General features: G+C 40.2%; 1 protein-coding gene across 3 annotated transcripts in view; it reads left to right on the top strand.

Moving 5' to 3' along the window:
* The first annotated feature begins 10,326 nt into the window (after positions 1–10,326).
* Positions 10,327–22,219, top strand: part of SNX16 (sorting nexin 16) — a 30,023-nt gene continuing 18,130 nt past the window's right edge. For 2 of the 3 annotated variants that reach the window (XM_065668515.1, XM_065668513.1), the window contains exons 1-3: positions 10,327–10,485; positions 15,244–15,707; positions 19,489–19,575. In XM_065668515.1, coding sequence (XP_065524587.1) covers positions 15,336–15,707; positions 19,489–19,575 — 459 coding nt within the window. In that variant the 5' untranslated portion in view covers positions 10,327–10,485; positions 15,244–15,335. Of the gene's footprint in view, positions 10,486–10,832; positions 11,059–15,243; positions 15,708–19,488; positions 19,576–22,219 lie in introns of those variants that run through there. The other variant, XM_065668514.1, reaches the window with a different exon arrangement.

Here is a 22,219-nt window from a genome sequence, read left to right as displayed (position 1 = left end):
ACCAACTAAAATGTTATATTCTCCTCCTTTGTTTTTTTCACAGCACAAGTAAGCCAGAATACATAACACTTTGTCTTATGTTTACCTCTGCTCTTAATCTTACTTAGTGTTTTTACACTAATTTCCTCTCTGGCCATATGAATAAAACCCAGACCCAGCCATTTCTGCAGAAGGGCATCAGCTGGAGCTCAGTATTTCTGTACATGGATAATCTGTCAAAGTGATCCAAAAAAACCTCTGAAAAGGTTATCCCAGAGAAAATGAAGTCCTCTGAAAATGCTTTTGTCTTCGTACAGGCTATGAGGGATCCTAGACAACCACCTCAAACATAACTTTAGATGGCTAAACATCAAAAAGCCTTGTCTCCAAGTGGGTATGGAAAGAGACTCCACTGAAATGAGACTAGACTAGGGCACACAAGAGTCTAGTCAGAAAAAAAGGGTAAGTTTCCCTGCCACTCTACATCACTCACTTAACCCTTTCTTAAAAGGATCATCTATCACATTAACTACAGTTTTTCTCTCGGCAATGAATCCTCACTGCTTGGTCTCTAGTATCAGCTAGGTGTTATCAACCTTGGAATCTTTGTGATGTAGATATCTAAAAGGAATGAGAATGAAATAATCAATTCATTTCACACAGACCACTGAATAAACTTCCAGCAATAATGACTTCAGCCCACTATTGGCTGGAAAAGGACTAATGACTTAGGCAAGGAAGATTATAACATTGGAAATCCTTTTGCCCTCTACTTGCCACCACTACAATCTTTCTAAAACTTTAAACAGTGAAGGAGGTTAAGGAAAGATGGCTTGTAATACACTATCAGATACAGTGCTTCAAAAACTTCAGCTTTTAACCACATTTCATTTTTAATAGTCATATTCTGAATTATTTATTTTTCAGACAGCAACTTAAGTCATTTGAACAACTTTGTGAGCAATTTCTTTTACCCCATTTCTTCAGACATTTGCAGTAATTTCATAGGTACCAGCTCTTTACATTATTTTCTAGCTCATCACTTCTACTATCATTTTAACTCAGAGCTCATTTCGTTGATGTATAATAATTTGTTGTGAGAACACAGGATATCAAAGAACAGGAATATCTTCATCATCTAATATGCAGCATGATCTATATGTCAGAGAGGAATGGCAAGTTTATTATTTATGCTTCCTCTCAACCATTTCTCTCGTACAAAAGTCAGATTGCTGCCGTTCAAATTAACACACAATTCATTTCACACCAAAGAAACTCCATTTAATACCAGGCAAGGAGAACGTATACACTGAGCTTTATCATGTAAAATCCTGTATTCTACATTGTACAGGGCAAAAGAAGTCCAGCTCCCTTTGCAATATAGAATCATAGAATAGTTAGGGTTGAAAAGGACCTTAAAATCATACAGTTCCAACCCCCCTATGATTGTTCACTGCTCTTTAATCTGTAACATCATCCAGAACATAAATTTTGGGTACTACATGTAACATTTCTCCTGTTTCTCTTTTTCTTGCTCTGGTTTATATTTGCTCTTTCCTAAGTCTCTTTTAGCCTTTGGTGTAATTCTTTCACATCTGATATGGCCAACCAAGACAGAACCTCTTTTCATTTCATTGTCAACCCACAACCTGAAAGATGGCTGTCAGAGGTTTCCTGAATCTTGGGCTGGATGGCAAGTTGGCATACTGTGCCTGTCATTCCAACTTGTGAAGCTCCAAGCTAAAAATCAGCATCAACAATAAAAAGTACAATGTCATAATTTGTTGTTGTCGCCCCTTTTGTGTCTGTTTACCTTATTTTATTCCCAGCAAAGCCACATAAACTTAGGAAAAGCAATAGCTTGAATCCACCTCAAATACATTTTTCTTTTTCAGAAAAAAAACATATTTTATAAAGTCTTTAATACTAGCTATAGTATAGCTTAACAGAAGGAAAAGCTTCCTTCCAAAATCTTTTTATATACAAATGAAAACAAGGGATGCTGTGGAAATGAAAACTTCTTACCTCTTATTGTATTACATATTTTTATAGTTATAGGTTTTATTTTAAAATGTATATTTAAAAACCTCACTTAATAAATTACACTTAAAATTCTCTAACTACTTTTCTTCTTTTTTTCCTATATCTTTATCAAGAACAATTTAGAACAATTTTCAGTGGCAATTGAGAATTCAGTAAGCCAAAGTCTTTATGCTGAAACTTCACATCGTTAGTATCACACAGTGAGAGTGTCAGACTAACACATGAGACCATTCAGGAACACTTATTCCATTGAAAACAATGCAATCAAAATCAAGTTTGTTTTTAAATTATGCAGGTAGTATGCATTTGTGGGGATGTGAGCATTCATGCCTGCAGTGATGAAAGCAGTATCGATTTCTTATTAAAACCTGACTATTTTAATATTGACTTTGTTCCATCGCATACTATATATCTCCTTAGAAATGTCTGTGACAGTTCTGATAGCAAATCTCCATTTAACATTGCTAACCTTTCTTATAACCACCCTTATGCTTTTTGTCATCTCACCCTACCCTTGCAATGCCTACCATTTCCATTACATCCAGCCACAGCAATGTTTTCATTCAAAAGGCATCCTAAACATTGCCTTCGCCTCAGCACATGAATGACATTATTCACTCGTACAACTGTCTAATTTTCCCCTTCATTTAAAATTATTTACTTTGGTGAATGCTGCAATATGCTGGTGATTAGTTGTGTCCAAGTTTCTAGGTGAAAAGACATTTTGGCTACCTGTTAATACCTCTAAGCTGTGGTACTGAGAGCTCTTTCCCCATCTTGGGTGAGGGTGTGAGACATGGCTGTGTCCTGCTGGCATGCTGGCACCATCCCACCCTCTGTCTCCTTCCCGTACTCTTACATTCACTGGGAAGTAAGAAATGCAGGCAGTTCAGAAGGCAGGGATGGGCATTCCAGCTACTGGGACCAGATGACAGCGAGACAAGTAGCGCAGAGTACACCATGCAGTCAACTTGCCTCTCAGTTCTTGCGATCTGGGGACTTCTTACCATGCTCACTCTGAAACTTGCTGCTGCTGAAATTGTCTGAGACATTCCACTAGAGCTCATCTCCCCTAAAGGAGTCTCTGGTCTATGTAATCATCCATCATGATAAATACAGTTTGATGATGATGATAATAATAATAATAATTAAGAATAATAATAAAAATCTCTATGTCAAGACCTCAAATGATTGATCTTCATGTGATAAACCCTGTTCAACTTCTGCCCAAAATATTTGTTATCATTGCTTGTTTCATCCTGCTCAATATAAAGCTACAAATCCATACAGAAAATGATGTTTTCCCTAAGCATCTGCAAATGTTTAGCACACTTCTGGGCTCTGCAAGATAGCAATAATAATAATAACTAAACAGTAGCCTCCAGCCTTAGAATAGCCTGCAAATATTTATGCTAAATTAACATGTCAGTGTGCAACTCTTGAATTGCAATTCACAAGGTAGAGTTGAAATAGAAAGACTAAGGGCTAAATAAACAGAAGGCAAAACATGGAGTCCTTCTGAAAGACAGAGATATTTTTCTTCTTCAAAGCCAAAACTCCACATTATCTGCTGGCTTCAACCTTAAACAAAATACATTATTGTGTATTATTCACCTAAAAAAAACTAACTACATGTTGCTACTTCGCAAGAAAAGGGTAAGGGTATGATCCTATCCAACATTACGTGCAAAGATGTCAACTATAGCAGTATTTCAAAGTCTGCTTCTAACAGAGAAGGAAACAGTGCTAGAATTTCAGCTAGTTGAACACAAGCTGAGCACAATGCAGAAGCTCACTTAAGTGTGGCAGTACTGAACACTGCCACCCTGGCACTTACTAAAGCACAGGGTGTGCTCATTTCCATATCAATGCAACACATGTTTCTCTGAGACAAAGCTGTTTCACACCACTGCTGCTATTTGAACTTTGGAAATAAATTGAAAGGTTTCTGTATTGTTAAAAAACAAAGAAACTCACATCCTTTGTGCACAGGATACAGTTGAGAATATTGCCCTTCTTCATAGGGCTGTATTAGCCACTGGGTGCAGAAGGAGCTTATTGTAACAGAGCTGTGTTGTGCAGGAAAGACAAGCATCACTTTAAATTCAGAACGCAGGGCTGTGCATCACAGTAATAGTGATGCTTACCAGATCAACTATATTCACTGCAACTTTGTCAGCTTGATTAATGAGCTGGTAATGAGGTAAAACCTGGGAATCAACAATGAAGTGAAATTGAAGTGACTTGTCCAAGGTCCCACATAATCTTCTGAAACAGTCAAGAGAATTAGTCCCTCTTGTGTGTCTGCATGTTTTAACAAGACCAAGTTTCATCTTTACCCCACAGAGAAAGAAACACTTTTGAGACCTCTCACAAATCAATACTAAAACACTTTATGCTATACAAAACAGTAAGCTGTAGAGCATTAGGAGGGAAAACCAAAACCTCCTAGAAAGGCTGTATCAAAAGACCAGAAGCTTTGCCATGTGCAATTACAACCCAGGGTACCATCATGGCGAAACAGTTATTACCAGGAAAGAACCACCTCTTCCCCACCAGGAAAGTGAGTGAATGTTTCAATGCTGTAAACCAAATAACATTTAAAACCATTTCTAATTCAGAGCAAACTAACCATTTTTAAACTTGAAGCTTTAAATGCATGTAATGAAGTCATTATTGCACAAGAATACGACTCCTCAATCAAAATGCCTGAAATCTCTTCCATAATAACTGTATTTAGATTGAAAAGAAACCATGTAGTGTACTATTCAATTAACAATAATTTTCTATTCTCTGCTCTCTGGGTTTTTCTTACAATATTCTATTCTTTTCACATTGATTACAGGGAAGAAAAGGAGGAGAAAAAAACCCCACACTTATTCGGGAAAGAAGTATCAAAAAGTACATTCAAAGATTACCTGTCAACTTGCCACAAGTTCAATTTTATTTCATCACACAACAGCAAATGAGAACAATTTTTTCTCCCATACTCTTTCAAGAGTAGATGCTTTTAGATGATTTTAAGAAAACAGAGAGTCTGGTATGTTTTGGTTCTTCAGCAAAGCAGGACAGCAGGCCTCTAATCTCACAGAATAACAGAAGGGTTGAGGTTGCAAGGGACCTCTCAAGATCACCTAGCCATCCGCCTGCTTAAACCAGGGTCAGCTACAGCAGCTTATACAGGGTTAACGTGGAACTTCCTATGTTTCAGTTTACACCCATTGCCCCTTGTCCTATCACTGGATATCACTGAAAAAAGCCTAGCTCCATCATCCTGACACCTACCCTTCACATATTTGTAAACATTGATGAGGCGCTGCTAGATTTAGTACTCGCCAACAAGGAGGGTTTGGTCGAAGTGGTGACGGTCAATGGCAGCCTTGGCTGCAGTGACCATGAGATGGTGGAGTTTAGGATCCTGTGTGGGAGGAATAGAATACCTAGCAAAGCCACAGTTCTGGATTTCCGAAGGGCCAACTTTGGCCTCTTCAGTCAACTGCTAAGGGAAGTCTCATGGGAAAGTGTACTAGGCGGTAAAGGGGCTCAAGATAGTTGGTTAGCATTCAAGGACCGCTTCTTCCAAGCTCAGGATCGGAGCATCCCAATGAGTAGGAAGTCAAGTAAGGGATCTAGGAGACCGGCGTGGTTAAACAAGGAGCTGCTGGGCAAACTCAAGTGGAAAAGGAGAATCTATGGATTATGGAAGGAGGGGCTGGCCGCTTGGGAGGAATATAGGACAGTTGTTAGAGGATGTAGGGAGGCAATTAGGACAGCTAAGGCCTCCTTGGAACTCAATCTTGCTAGTCGGGTTAAAGACAATAGAAAGGGCTTCTTCAAATACATAGCAAATAAAACTAAAACAAGAGGCAATATAGGCCCACTGCTGAACGAAGTGGGTACCCTGGAGACAGAGGATATAAAGAAGGCAGAGGTGCTGAATGCCTTCTTTGCCTCTGTCTTTACTCCTGCAGACTCTCCCCGAGGGCCCCGGATTTCTATAGCCCCAGAAGGAGTCAGGACAAAGGAGGAGTTTGCTTTGGTAGATGAGGATTGGGTTAGGGATCAGCTATGCAAACTGGACATCTGTAAATCGATGGGTCCGGATGGAATGCACCCACGGGTGCTGAGGGAGCTGGCGGAGTCCAGTCAGGTTTTAAATATCATTAAGCAACTACCTTTCTAGGCAGCCTCTTCCAGTATTTGATCACTCTCACAGTAAAATGTACTTTCTTATATTTGGATGGAATTTTCTGTATTTCCATTTGTGCCCCTTGCCCTGTGATTGGGAACCACTGAGAAAAGCCTGGCTCCTTCCAGGCTTTCTACGTAACTTCCCATCTTGTATTTCTGCACAAGGATGAGACACCCCTGAACCTTCTCTTCTCCAGGCTGAACAATCCCAGCTTTCCCAGCTTCTCCTCATTGTCAGATGCTTCAAGCCCACAGTCATCATTATAGTCCTTTGCTGTACGTGCTCCAGTATGTCCGTATGTATCTCTTTTGGACTGGAGCGCCCAGAACTGGACACAGTGCTCCAGATGTCATTTACCAGTGCTAAGCAGAGGGCAAGGATCACTTCCCTCAGCCTGCTGGCAGTATTAGTTGCAATGCAGCCCAGGACACTGTTAGCCTTCTTTGATGCAAGGGAACGATGCTGATTCATGTTCAGGTTGGTGTCCAGCAGGACCCCCTGCACCTCTTCTGCAAAGTTGCTCTGCAGCTGGCCAGTTCCCAGCCTCTCCTGGTTATCCCATGGGGGCAGGATTTTGCATTTCCCTTTGTTGAACTTCATGAGACTCCTAACAGTCTATTTCTCTAGCCTATTGAGGCCTCTCTGAATGGCAGCACAATTACCTGGTATATCAGCCAGTCCTCACAGCTTTTAATTGTCCACAGACCTGATGACAGTGTACTCTGTATCAGAAGATAATATACCAGGCTGAAGAGTAATTAGTCAGGAGACAAAGGGAAAATCAGTCTTTCACACCTGAGTGTTTTGGACAAAGGCCAAGTCTGAAATCCAAAACCTGAGCTGGAACAAAGTCCTAGGAGCCATAGAGATCTCGACCTAACAAAGAACTGGACTTTGAGAGAGTCTAGTCCTCAGCATGATACTTCGAACAAGAAGTGCAGGCTTCCAGAAGCCCACACTGCATAAGCGAGATGCCTCATGATGGTTTCAAAGTAAACTTGAACACTGCCAGTGACAGAGCAGCAAATCAGTGAAAATCAGACCAAACCTGCAAAAAGCCAGACAGCGATGGAGTTTAAAACCCACCTCTTACCTTTTCCTCAGTCCTTTTTTACTACTGGGTATCTGACACTGCAGTATTACCTCTCAAGGACAGGAGCTCCCAAAAGGTATGCATAAAAGGTCAATTTTTTCAACCCTTTAAAAGCCAAGATCCTTCTGAACATGTGCTGAAGTAGCACTGCACAGACATTGGAAGTATTTAAACATGACATGTTCACATGCTAATACCATATCTATGAAATGGAGACACATCAGAATGACATGGCAACTGCTTAAAGTATTACAGGATTACAGCTCAGAATCTAGATGCCCTGATTTATGAAATTCCAAGTTCAAATGTTTATGTCTACTTTCAAAATATTCAGCTGTACTTCTTTAAAGTTGTGTAGGTTTTGTACCTGAGAGGAATTACAGAAAGAATTGCCTTTAGGAGAAACTCCATCATTTCTAATGCTGAATGCTGTGCAGCTGAGAAAGAAAATTTGCGGTTCTGTCATAAAACAAATATCCTCTAAGTCAGATTTCCCTGTACCCTGAGAAAGAAAGGCCCAAATCCCATTGAAATATAATGGGATTGAATACGTAAATTCTTAAAAAATATAATGGAATTTGAGTGCCCACATCCAATTGAAAAGTAATGAGATTTGAGTACCTAAACCACTTAATGTGATTGAAAAAAATCTACCCTTGCTGTTTCACATGATCATGAAGGCAGGTATGACTTCAAAAACATACAGCGTTATGCCTCAGCTAGCACAGAAGAAACTGCATTTAATTCAATAACAGATTATTGCAGAGTTCTCACCTACAGGATTATTTATATATATTTTACAACAGAAGGCTGAATTGCTGAACCACTAGTTACGTGATTAGCAGTTTCTGTACTCATCTTCCCAGCAGAGGAAGTGATAGGAATTTCACAGAGGCTGCACAAAGTTCTTTGACGTTAATTGGCTTTTCTGATTCTGCAAGTCCTATTCCGTAAACAACGTTAAATTAAGCAAGCTAACCAGTTAGCACTAGCAAAAATCATGTCTTTGGCATGAAGAATTATGATGGCCTGACAGATTTTAATCAGGCCTAGAATACACATGCCAGTCCTCTGGAGGGCCAAATAACTAGTGGATGGAGGCAGGACATGGATGGCACCTGGTAAGAGCATGTGCAGAAAAAAAGCAGCTAATAGTTTCCACTCCCTAAACACATTCAGTAACTAGTTTTGTCGTCCTTTCGACTCAAAGTGAAATGCACAGTATTGCCACAGGGTGGCTCATCTAGCCTGCAGTGGCAGACACAGATTTTCTACACAAGCAGCTGAAGAAAGGCAGTCTCAACTTTATGGATTGCTACAGCCAGAGTACACAGGGAAGAACTACTGTAAAGAGAAAACAAGCACGGGCACAGACCGAATTTTAATCCACCTTAATCCTGCAGAGTTTCTCTCACACCAGTAAAGCAACAGTCGTTCCTGACGACACTGTGGGTGGATAGTGCCTTGTGATGTGAAGGCACAGAGCCCACATTCCTCAGCAGCCAAAAGTCCCACTAACTTCCTTGGAATTTCCAAATGACCAAAGTAATGCAGCCTCATGCCGTGTTCCTATACCTGCTCACTGTGCCGAAAAACATCCTGTTCTCTTCAAAGTGTTTGGGATAGGACTCTTGCTTGCTTAACAGTGTCACAGTGAGAACTGACCTCACTATTGCTGGGGCATGGTGCGTCAAACATTTTAACCTCTGTCATAAGCTGTTAGCATAGCTGACTAGCAAACTTAAAAACATACATTTATAAATATCAAATATTTCTAGAGGTGAAAAATATCTCATTTGTTTTTAAAAAGTAGTTTGATGAAGGTAGCAAACTTTAAAATAAGAATTTACAGTAAAAACACCCATAGAATATACTACTGCTTAGCCATGGTCAACTATAGAACAAAAAAAAGGAATTTTCTAAGACTCTAGGAATATAATTACCAATACAGAAGAATTATGCTCCGAGGGTAACAGTAGCCCTCAGAGCAGAACATATTAACATGGCTAACGCGACAGGCCTGAACTACTGTTTGCAATCACAGATCAGATCACCTTACCAGCACAGTTTCGCTATGCTACCTCTGTGCCCGTGCCCTGCAGAAAGTATCAAGTTTATCATAAACAGGCCGATCAGTTGCACAGCATTTGAACAAGAGGTGCAGTATTTTCCTGGAAGCATCTAATGGTATCCAGACCCATAAACAGGAGACAGATATTGGGCAGTGGACACAGCTGCTATTCCCTAAAATTCCAAACTACTTTCCAGATAAAAGATCAAAAATGGGGGGAAGGGGGGAAAGGGACACAATCCCAGAGAAGCAGATGTGTGGTAACCTCTGGATGAAAACTCAGCAGAAGAACTTTATAAGAAATGGTAGGTATTATGCTTTTATGTGATGTACAGAATATAAAATAAAAGTACTTTTTAAGACAAATTGTGTTGTGTTTCTCCAGAATATCATATTTCTGTTCACATACCTAGGTCACTATGAGATAGCAAGACCCTCTTCAGTTCCCACCCACCATTTGAGAACAGTGATCTCCTGCCCCACCCCCCCCCCCACTAATCACTTTTATCCTGACATTTCACACGGAGCTCCACTACCGCACCTGTTACACTGCCATATGATGCCACGTTAGCACCCTGAGTTTCCGCGCCCGGGAGCCCGCAGGCCCCATCCCCTCCAGTTCCGCCCTGCCTTCCACGGAGGGGGACCGCCCGGGCGAGCGGCGGCTGACCCTGCCGGGGGCCCCGGAACCACTCCCCCCTCTCCCTGTGCGGTGACGGCCGGCTCCCCACTCCGCTCAGCCGCGCCCCGGGACTACAAGTCCCGAAAGGCACCGCGACGCCAAGAAACTACATCACCCAAAATGCACCGCGACCAACCCCCGCCACGAGCAGCACCGCGCTGCCTGCCGGGGCTTTACCGGTGTGCCCCGCCCGCCCCCTGCTCCTGACCCCGCCCCCTGCTCCTGACCCCGCCCCCTGCTCCTGACCCCGCCCCCTGCCGCCACGCGCCGCAGGTATTAGCCTGGTTCGCCGCCTTCCTGTCCCCCTCCGGCGCCGCGCACCTCCCTTTCGGCGCGCGGAGGGGCGGGACCGGGCCAGGCCGGCCGAGCGGGGGGTGGTGCCGCCGCGTTACGCGGCAGAAGGAGACGAGCGTGGCGGCCGGCAGGTGAGCGGGGGCGGGAGGCGCCAGCACTGCCGCTGGAGGCAGGCGGGCAGGCAGGCAGGGAGGCAGGCAGGCAGGGAGGCAGGCAGGCGGGCGGTGCGGGCCGAGAGGAGCTCGGGTTGGGAGCGGAGTCCCTCCGCCGCCCGCCCCTCGCGCGCACGGCCAGTCTCGCCGCTGCCGCGCCGGCCGGCGGCGCAGCTCCCGCGCCTGTGTGGAGGCGGCTGTGCCGGCCCCTGCCGCTGGGGGGCGCCGCGCGGGCTGCGGGGCGGGACGGCGGGGACGCCGCTCTCTTACCGGGGCGGGGCGGGGGAGCCTCAGCTCGGCGCCGAATCGTCAGGCGGCGCCGTGGTGGAGCCCGCCGGTTCCGGGAGCCTTGCGGCCGTGCAGGGCGTACCGTGCAGCTGCGGCACGGCACGGCACGGCGGGCCCGGTGGCCGCTCCCGAAGTTACGTAAAGCGGCGCGAGCGGCGCCCGGCGAGCGTGACAGAGCCGCGGTGTCGGGCGGCAGCGGACAGCGGCGTAACCGCCGCGCTGCGCCCGCCTCGGGCCGTGCCCGCGCCTGCGGCGGGCCGGGAGGTAACTGCCGGGGCTGTGGGGTTTTCTTCTGTCAAATAGCAGTAAATCACAGGCAGAGGCAGGCACCGTGAGCGCGTCCTGCCCTGGAGCTGGCGGAGCGGACGGCGCAGTTCACCTTCCGTTGGTTCTAATTTGGTAGCAGGCTCTTCAGGGCAGGAACTGCCCCCTTTGTGTGCGAGGTGAGGTCAGTAGGCCCCAAACTCGAGGTCATGAACAGGTGAAATACCTTGTGAAGTAACTTGTTTGAATTCGGCACAAAATGATTGTTTTTAAACTAGATACATTGAAAACCTAACTCGGCAAGTTGCCTTTTTAAATATGCCGCTAGTTCTTCAGCTGACATTCCATGGTAACGCTTAAATCCTAAGCAGCAGAGGCCAACCTGACTGCTTTGCCTTAATATATGTAACCAGATCACAAATAGTATTGCATAGTTAAAAGTCTTCTAAATCCAATTAGACCTGTTAAGTAAGGATTGTTTTGTTTCTAATCTGCTATCCTTGAATCGCATGACTTATGTGTTTCTCACTGAACATACAAACCATTAGCTTAAAAGGGTTTGGAATTGCAAGAGCTGCAAGCTGGAGGCAAACCCTATTTAAGTGGTTTTATTACAGCCTCTTTGCTTCACCCACAAGAAGGGAGGTGGCTGTTGTAAACACCTGGTAGGGTGAGTTGGTGTCAGGCTGGTACCTGGGACTCCATCCTGTCCTGTTGCAGCTCTAGCAGTTCAATACTTCCAGCAGCTGTTCTTTAACTTCGTTCTTAACTTTCAGTTGGGAATCAGGCTAAACCCAATACAGGTCCTGAGCAGGAAACAATATTCTTACAAAAAGTGGAGTAACTAAATATCTAGATAAGAAACAGAGTGCAGTTGCTGAATTCTCTTGGGTGTTACAAGTGATCTGTTTGGTCTGAAAGTTGGTGTGATGCAATGATTCCACTGCTTCAGTGCAGTGATACGTGAGGTCAGTCCATGGTGAAGCTTGGGCAGCAGCAGGCTGTGCACCTACATCTGCACTCCTCATAAAGTGCACTGCCTTCATAAAGTGCAAATTAATGTGATTTTTATACCCTGTTGTGATTCATAGCATGTAAATATTTTAGATACTTCAAAATTGGGATGCTTCCTCAGTTTAAGAGGGGTTTGCACACATATGCATATATATGTATTTATGAGTCTGGTAAGCTCTAATGTAAATCTTTGTAATGTTTCTATTTCTATTTCCTTGATCCCTCAAAAACCAAAAAAGTCAAGTGACACGGTGTGCCCTTTGCTCACTTGACCTGACGTTTCTGTTACTCAAAGAATACTCTTCCGAGTTACAGGAATCCGAGTGTGACACTGGTGGTATCAGCCCCTTCTATTTATTTATATGTTACTGTGTCAGATTGAGTCAAGATTGTAATTTAGAAGCAATTATTGTGACTATCACCATTTAATGCACTTTGGCTCACAATTTGGGATGGTCTTGCAAAGCACAGGAGAAACTAAATCAGAAAATGTACCCTGGGAGCAGACCTAATGCAGCTGTTAATAAGCTTTCATTCAGTGGTACCAAATTGCAGCTAGTTTGTTATAAAAGCTGCTGAAGCATGTACAGTGTAGATGTTGGATTCTTAACACCAAGTGCCTTATTCTGCAAAGTTGAGCTGTCTTGCTTGCCAGTATAGATACAGCCTTTCAGTAATGTGTGTGCATTTAAGAGCAGTAGTAAGTTCAAGATAGTAAGTTACTGACTGGCATTTCACTTTGAAGAAAGAAGTCGTTCTAGAAACTACACTGTTAATAGAATGACAGAATGGTTTCGATTGGAAGGAACCTTAAAGATAATCTAGTTCCTAACCCCTTGCCATGGGCAGGGACACCTTCCACTAGACCAGGTTGCTCATAGCCCCATCCATCCTGGCCTTGATCACTTCCAGGGATGGGACAGCCAAAACTTCTCTGGGCAGCCTGTTCCAGCATCTCAGCATCCTTGTAGTTCACAAGTATTGTAACTGCTGAAAACGTCATCGTGGCTTGTGACTGGTTTTTAGGTTGGTTTGTTTTCCCAAAAAGTGCTGAAAGGCACAGGCTTTTTTTTTTCTTTTCAAAATTCCATGAACTCCTGGATGAACAGCATCAGATGCTCTGAGATGTGGCCTTATTTTCCCTTCCTGGTTCAGATTCATAAAGTCATAAAGCAGAAGCTCATAAACACTTTTTTTCATTTCAGATCCTTTGATTTGTTGCAAATCTGGACTCATTTGGATTCTTCCATTGATAGGGATTTAATCCTACACCTCCCAGGACCATGATTGGGTGGGGCATTCCTTATGCTGGTAACATGAAAGAGTCATTGAACTGGCAAGTGAAAAAAGGAGTTAACTTGTTCAGTGTTCTACACAGATGAGAGTATTGTTAGAGAAAAATCTACCAGAGAATACTTCATGCCTTTATACTTATATCTCTATTAAAAAAAATCCATTGAAAAGTTTATTGTTTGAGCCAGAAAACAGATTTACTTACTGAGATACAGGTGGAAAAAGGGATTTAGATCTTGGTGTAGCTCCAAGAGGATGTCTTGTCCCAGTCACAGCAGTGACTTGCTTCTTTCAAACCGTGAGGCTAAAGCAGATCATGTGACTGACACCTGGGGTTAAGTCACACAACCAAACACAGGACTGTTCTGCAACAGAAGGTGCTGGATAGTCCAAATCCTGTACCACACCAGCAAAGTCAGCAGAGGTTTATGATACTGACATTTCTATTCTGGTGCTGCTGAGTGTCCAGCCTCATCCCACAGTGAAGAATTGCTCTCAAGGACTTGCTACCAGTTTAAAATTGTTTTTGTTGGTTAACTTCCTTGAGATTTCTGATGTTGGCAGTGTGTGAAGATTTCCCTGTGTAGCTGAAAGAACAGAAAGTTTGTTCTTTCCTTCATTCACAGAATTCTTTCATGAGCATTTTTCAGTCTTTCTTGTTGATGCTGGTCCATTTCACATTTACTTCCTTATTTATGTTCTGTAAGATTTATTTAGAGCAAGAGAATGAAAGAAATCACTTCACCTTGGCAATTAGGAAGCTCATTTGGTTTTGCTTCAGTAGATGATTGATTCTGTATATGATGTGAATCAGGTTAATGGTTTCCCATTTCAGAGCCTCCTGCAGCCTCGTGGTTGATCAGGGTACTCTTAGGTGAAATGGGTGATGACTCAAATACTATTAATCCAAAGAGGTGGCATCTAATTTGTATCTTGTAAGACCTCTTCTTTGGGTACTTTGTTAAAATGAGGAGATGGTGCTTTTTTGGCAGTTTCATATGGTTGTCTTTATTTTATTTTGCCTTTTTTTTTTTTTTTTTTAGAAATGTACACACGTGCATGCAAAAGATTAATTTGGCTTGTAATTGTTTCTTTGAAGAACAAAAATTTTTTTTTTTTTTTTTCCTCTGAACTTGTTTGGGGTTTTTATGGTTTGGTGTTTTTTTCTTTTTTTTTTAATATTTTAATTTGACAGAATGGGAAACTAGCTGCTATTACAACACTGCATTTGATGTGCGTGCTTGTAAAACTTAGTTGCTCCAATTCAAGCTACAGAAAATGTGTCCAGTTAACATTGTTACAAATGTCTGTAGCATATGCAACAGGGTTGTTTTGAAAAAGTATTTGGCTTTGGAAACAGGTCCATTATACTTCAGTGAATATAGAATATATTCAGATATGTTCTTCATCTAAATTGTTTACTGTGTTTTCTTTTGATTCATGTCCTGTGTGTTGTCTCATGCATGTTTGGCTTGTGTAGTTTGCTCCCAATATTTTACAGAAGCAATTCTGAGAGAAGCTTTTGTGCTGTTTGTACTAAACAGTCACTAAAACTACACCAGCTTCTTAAGTGCCTCAAAATTGCTGACTTTTTCAATACAACAAAAAATAGCATGTGCATTATGAAGGACAAAGCCATTTTTCTCATTTGTAATCTTACTTAAATATTCTGTCATTTTCATTCTAGTAGCTGTGAAAGTCAACTGTAAAGCTGTCTGCCAAGCTGCAGAAGTACAGTTAAAAGCAGCATTTTTATATGAAGCCAAATTCGTTATGAAAATGTTTAAGCATCGGTACTCCTACAGAATCTTCCAAAGCAGTATCTTAGTGTTGCTTTCATTTAAAACTTACAGGAATATTTTCTGTCCTTCACTCCAGATACTGCTCTTGAAAAGAAGAGAAAACATGACTTATACAGTGAATGAACCTTAAACTCCCAGGCCAAAAACTGAATCTTTTTTTCATGAAGGATGGCAACACCATATGTTCCTGTTCCCATTCCTATTGGAAGCTCCTCATCCAGCTTTACAAACAGAAACCAAAGAAGTTCTTCTTTTGGGAGCATCTCGACAAGTTCCAGCTCCTCAAAAGGACAGTTGGAGGACTCTACAATTGGTAGTTTTAAAAAGATGAGTGTGCCTGACCAGATTGGCTCTACATCGTCTGCGTGTAGTAGTCCACTTGTTAGGACTAAATTTACAGGTATGGACACATCTATAGAATACTCTACGCAGCCTTCAGAAGAAATAGAGCAGAATACAGATTCCAGGAGCTGGGAAGATCGACCATCCACGCCTACTATACTGGGTTATGAGGTGATGGAAGAAAGGGCAAAATTCACTGTAAGTTTGGGGGATAGTTCATCATGTAATGACAAGATAACAATTGAATGTACTTTGCGTTCTCTTTCAGTAATTAATCCCACAGTTCAGGTACTTTACAAATAGCAATTTAGTTTCTAAGTATTGCTGTCTAATAGGAAAATGTAATTCCTGTTATACAGGTGGGAAAACAGGGACTTGTAAGCAGTCTTTCCTGTAATTGCGTATGTGGAATAGGAGGAATTTATTCTACTTCAAATTTCTGCTGGAATAGTCAGGAATTCTTTGCAAAGTTTACAATTCCTTGTGAGACTGAACTTGTAGAAATTCTGAATAGTCAAACATCTTAAAATGTAGTCTTTTATTTGAGATGGACAATAAGGCACCCTGATACTTGCCTTTTACAGTTATTAGTAACAGAATATTTTGCATTAAAGTGTAAACACATAGGTTCCAGCTTGCATTGCTAGGCTTAGTTTCTGATAAGGGGAAATCTGTGCTGGAAACATCAGGGGGATGTCACATATGCAGTATCTCATGACAGAACACCAGCTTAACTGATTTGTATTGATTTTTTTTTATTTTTTTTTATTTTTTAGCTAAGTGTGTTATAGTTGGCAATTCAATATGTTTTACATGCCATAAATATATTAACGCATTTTTTTTGTGGATGTGGTTGGAACATTTTGAACTAATTCAGCAAGGCTTGTGGGACTGGTGGAAGTTGTTACTTATTTATCAATTATGTTACTTCAGGAGAGCAATATTAATGACAGGTGAGGAGGAGGAAATAGCAGACAAACTTTTTTCTCCTATTTTCTCTTAGATTAGAAAAGCATGGAATCTAATGCCCTCATAACAGTTGAAATACTAATAAAATAATTTTTTTTTTGCAAAGAATTAATGCTACTTTTTAATTATTTGAGAATAATGGTTTGTCTTTTAAGTTTTTCAGTTTCTAGCATCTTCATTCATGGTAGCATGATTAGTATTGTTATATTGACAAGGGCTAGTCCGAAAATATGAGCAGGAAGATTTCAGTGTACATGTAAGATGTTCTTCAGCTGTAGTTTAAATGACAATTTGGACTCCTCATTTTTTAGAAGGCCAGGTTGCAGTACAAATGAAACATTCTTCATTGTTAAAATGTTTACATGCATTTTTTTTTCTTCCTGAAATCACTTCTGTGCTTGTTCCTGAAAGCACATAATTAGCTGGTTTCAGCTGCATGTTGAAAATAAGCTTGCTATCGTGCATTAAAATCATCAGTTTTAATTGCTGGAAATTTTGGTTGCTTCTGTAGTGGAAAATCAATGAGATAAGACAATGGAAATTACCTTGACATCACCTGTAAAAGAGAGGAGACTCAACTGCTAAAGTTTTTTGGGTTTGTTTGTTGGTTGCTTTTTTTTTTTTTTTTTAGTTTAACATCTCATAGTTCTGAAAATATGAATCTGAACGAGTTAAGCTGGTTCATACATTAACTTCAGGAGTTAAATGGTAGTGATGCTGGAGAACATGGCTGCTGAAGCTTAGGAGAGAGAAAACCCAGGTTTGAAAAAAGTCTCTGTAAGCAATTGGTCTCTGAGTGAACAGTGCGGAAATGTTCAATTAGACCTTTTGGTCTGGAGTATTTTTAGCCAACTAGAAATTATAATGACATGCCAAATCAGCCAGACATTGTTACGAGATATTAGCATATCTTCATTGAATGTTTTATATTTGCAGAATAAGGCAATTCAGGGTTGACTGGAATTGTGTGAATTAGTTTTAATTTGGTTTGGGTTTTTTTGCAAGATCTTGTGTGAAGGAGCTGATAGGTTTTTTTTTGTAACAATCTTGGTTTTTTTGTTTATTAATAGAAAATACAAAAAAAAACCACCATGAAAAAAATCCCAAACAAAAAAACTGCACAACTTTATTCAGTTTTGGCAAGAAAACCGTGTTCAGGTTGGGGCAGTAATCACAAGTGGATTGTGCTCTTTAAGTTGGCCATAATTTGTGAAGACTTTATCTAATATTTGCTTGGACACCATTCAGAGTGAGGGTCAGACTAAATGGATATTATTGGGTTTTGTGTGCATTTTTAAGCAATGGCTTTAGTAGAATAAAACAGTAGAATAGAAAACAGGTTAGCATGTAAATCCTCAAGCATTTTCCACAGCTTCTTGGTTTGTGTTTTACTATGTACTAGCAAAGCTTTCACAGTTTTATATAGCAGTTCTGCTTTATGAAGTTGTTGGAAAATGAAACTGTTTATGCTTCCAGTATGACAGGAAAGCTAAAACACTTGGACAAATATTTATACACAAAATAGAAGACAGAAGAATTGTATTGTAACACTGGCTTCACAGGCATGTCTTGCAGCCTGAATTTTAAAAGCTAATAGTTTTTAGTTATTGTCTAAAATATTGCCTCTGTCACAGTCTATGACTTCCACAGATGATGTTGCTTAAAAGTGGAATACTGTGTTTTAAAAGTAGATAAGAGAAGAACTCGTTGAAAAACTGCTTTTAATTTGCACGGTAGTTATCTGTAGCTTGTGTAACTGTTTGCCACTTAATATATTATGGAATGCAAAAATGCTAAAAACAGTTTCACACATGTGCAGAAGTTGGCTAGCACGGGGATTATCACATGCTAGGATTCCAACAAGAAAATACATCTGTCAGCTAAGACAACCTGCTTTGAAAACATGAAATACTGGGAAAGATTTTACTATGTAACAGATCAGGAAATGTTTTCAATAGAATTTGGTTAAATGCCCATAAGGGATTGTTTATTATGATGATTTCAAAAATATCTTTTTCTTCCTCTTATTTTGAAGACATTTTTACTTGTGTTTGGAGGGGGGCAGGAAATTTAGCTAGAGAACACCTAGACTTGGGGGGCTAACCCAGTACCAGTGCAGAGCCTCTTTTTCCTTACGTCGGAGAAAGTAAGGTTGTGACATGAGAACCCCGCTTTTCTAGACACTGTTTAATATTTTGTAGTTGAAGTTGTGTGTTGTTAGATTCATTGTGTTCAGGCATTTGAGTATTTGTCCTCCTAAAAGGTAATTCTATAACTGTTTTTATCATTGTTGTTTTATTTATTTATCCATTTGCTTTTAAATAGGAGAATGTTACTGCTGTGCTGTTGTCTGGCTAAATCTGATTCAAATTATATTACTTCAGTTCTACAATGTTAACATAATCATTCTGATGCAGTTATCTAGGGAAATGGTCATATTTTGCATGGAAAGACAAAACCTCATGTTCAAGATAGACGGAACAAAAGGAGGATGTTATTTTTATCCTGCATCGCTTTTCCTTGTGAAGCAGGTCAGATAAGACATTGTAAAACAATACAACACGCAGTACCTGATTGTTAGAGTCATTGGAAAAGCATATTGGCCTCAGGGTTTAATGAAAGAACTATAATTTGGCGAATATTAAAATAGATCATTAAAACATACCTCGCCACTTTCATAGCTGAGACTTGGGTTTGATTGTTTGGGGTTTTTTTTTTCCTGGGGAAGAAATCTGGATGAAATTTAACAAGCCCTTTTTACAGACAGAAAATAGCTAAATGTATTTATGGATTATAGAAATTCCTTCCTTAAATTCTGAAATGAATTTATACTGTTTCATAATTAAGTTGCTTGTTTGTTTTGGGGTGATGTTTTTAATCCAGTTCTGGATTTTAAAAAAAACAAAAACCTTAGGTTTTGTTTCATTAAGAAAAAGAATAATTTCAGCCTTCCAGCTAATGTAGTGTGAAATCCTGCACATTTTTCTGGAATTCCTGTTTTTCCATGTAGGTGTACAAAATACTGGTAAAAAGAAGTCCAGATGAAAGTTGGGTGGTTTTCAGACGGTACACTGACTTCTCCAGGCTTAATGACAAGGTGAGAATTTTACACTGATAAATTTTCAGTTAACTTACCTCACTCTTCATTCATGTTTCATTTTCTTTGTGTCTGACATTTTTGTCACTTCTTTTCTTGCTTTCTTTTTTCACTACCTGTACAACACATACTATATTAATGAATGGAAAACATGATTCCTCATATTTTCAAAGACGAATACAGCTAGCGTTAAAGAAGGTAGTTCTCACGCTGTTAGCTTGCATCGTACAGTAGCATGTGGTAAAGGAAGTTAACTCTTTAATAGCTGTATCCCCTGCATAGAAAAACAATTATGGGCTTGTATTCTGATAGAGTAATTATTCAGTCATTTTCAGTGCAACAAGTGGCTTTTTTCATGATAGAACTTAAGTTTCATGAGCATAAGTTCCTTGTGTGTTGGTCAATCTTCAGTTGTTTTCAGTGTCTCTTGAAGTTAATTGTGAAATATTATATCAGAGTTTTAAAGCTGAGGACAGAGACCCCAGGTAAACAGGAGTTCCGTGTCAGCAACTTAATATTTTTAGGACACTTGAAAGCAAAAAAATCTTTGGCCTAAAAAGCATAAGTTTTATTAATTGGTAAATGGCATTTGGCTATCCCATTTAGCATTATTCATATAGAAGCATAAACGTACAAAACACAGTAAGGGTTGGGGTTTTTTTATACCTTTTCTCCTTGGATCTGTGTGCCTAACCAGCAAAGAACTTAACTCTGCTGAAATTTTTAATATGGACTTCAGCTTACACATTTCTCTGGGTTCTTGGTTTGACCTGTTTGGATATCTTTTAGGTTAGGAATGCCTTGGTATTGGCAAAAGCCTAACTTCTTTTGAGTTGATGATGTTCTGGGGATTTCAACTCAGATTTCAGAAGTCAAGCCATACAACAATTTGTATTTTGGTGAACTATGTCAGGTACAGATCAAGAACTGGCTTATATGCACTGACTTACAATGTGGTTATCAGTAGTTAAAAAACCTAAAATGTCACAGGTTATCATTTTACAATAGGTATTTAGGTTTTACAAGTGAAGTCCTTAGTCTTAGTCAAATCTTTGACAAAAAATGTTTGTCTTCTGGCATGATTTGTAGGTATTAGGATTTCTGTTTGAAAGGAAGAACTTTATTTTTCCCATATGTCACTGACAAGCTTTTTCATCTTTCAGATGAAAATATAAATTTTTATTATGTTCCTATTCAGTAATTCTCTAGAAGCTTCAGAATTATGTTTATGTTTCAGTTCCTGGAGCTGGCATTTCTATATTATAAGACGCATAATGTCTTAAGAACTGGGGAGTAAATGATTATGTGCGCACCTTAGTGGTTCAAAAGACGTGGTGCAACACTTGCAAATCCTTTTTCTCTAATGACAAATATAGACATGAAGTTGCATATGTGTATACTTTCAGCTTTTTCTCTACCCTATCACTTAGAAATCCAATATAAACAGGAGAAATACACAATCTTATAAAACCTTTTCCTTACCATCCTTCTTGAGGTTAGTGGCAAATTATTCATTCCCTGAAATGGTAATAGAAACTTAGCGACTGAATTGAATAATCAATCACTGTGATCTCTATGTGAATTGGTTTCAAGTATTACCAGAGAGGGAATGGCTTTTTCAGGAAGACAAGGTAAAGACAAAAGAGCAGTATGTTTTGTTAGTGTTAGGCATATACTTACCAATCCTAACTGCAGTGAGAGTTGGACTTTGACAGTGGCTAAAAATGGAGATCTGAGAATAGGAACAGTGTCACAATAGGAATACATGAGGATAAAATCAAGACTAGATGAATGAATGCAGCTCAGCTAACAGAAGCAACTAGAGTACTTAGTAGTAGCATTCTTTAGTTTCCATGAAGTTTCAAAGAAAATAAATAAGGCAAAATAGGATCCTAGAAAATGTTGTACTTCCACTAGTTTCTGAAATATTTTTAGTAAGGGACACTAACGAAATAGAAATGAATGGGAGTAAAAGAGCTCAACTCTCCTTGTACGAATTAAATTGGTGCAGCAGCACATTAAGACTTGAACAAATTTCAAGTATAAGCAACAAGTTATTTGGATGTCAAAGCTATCTACTTTTCAGGCAATTAAAAGGTTATGAAGACTCCATACCTGCTGAAAGAAGACTAATAGAAGATGGTGGCAAAGTAGTCCAATGTAAAGGAAAGATGAGATATTGTTAGTATGGGTGCACAAGAAGCTACTTAGTAATCTCGAGTCAAAAGTAATTAAAAAAAATACAAAATAGAGATCAGCACAAGGGGAGTACTACAGACTTCTAAAGACTAAGGCAGAAGTGCTGAGATGCAAGGTGGACTGTCACAGGATGCTAAGAGCAATAGGTAAAGTTCTGTAAATCACGAGGAGCAGAGTAAGGGAAAGAGGCAGTAAAATAACAAATCATTACTTGAGAGCAAATTATGGGAAGCAAGTAGCAAATGTTTCAGTAAAAACTGAAACACTGTCTTTTGCTGTAATAGTAACAAAAAATCTTAGTGAATGTTAGAACATGACAGGATTTAAGGAGGTGGGACAAAAGCTAAAATACAGTCGTTTGTCTAGATGCATAGATTTTGTTTAAAAACATCTAGTTGTTTGGAGAAGTATATGAAGAATACTCTTTGGGCCCCAAAAATGGTGG

The sequence above is a fragment of the Lathamus discolor genome, chromosome 2 (assembly GCF_037157495.1).
Source record: "Lathamus discolor isolate bLatDis1 chromosome 2, bLatDis1.hap1, whole genome shotgun sequence".
NCBI lineage: Eukaryota > Metazoa > Chordata > Aves > Psittaciformes > Psittacidae > Lathamus > Lathamus discolor.
Note: the sequence above shows the minus strand (reverse complement) of the source record. Positions and strands in the feature narration are given on the sequence as shown.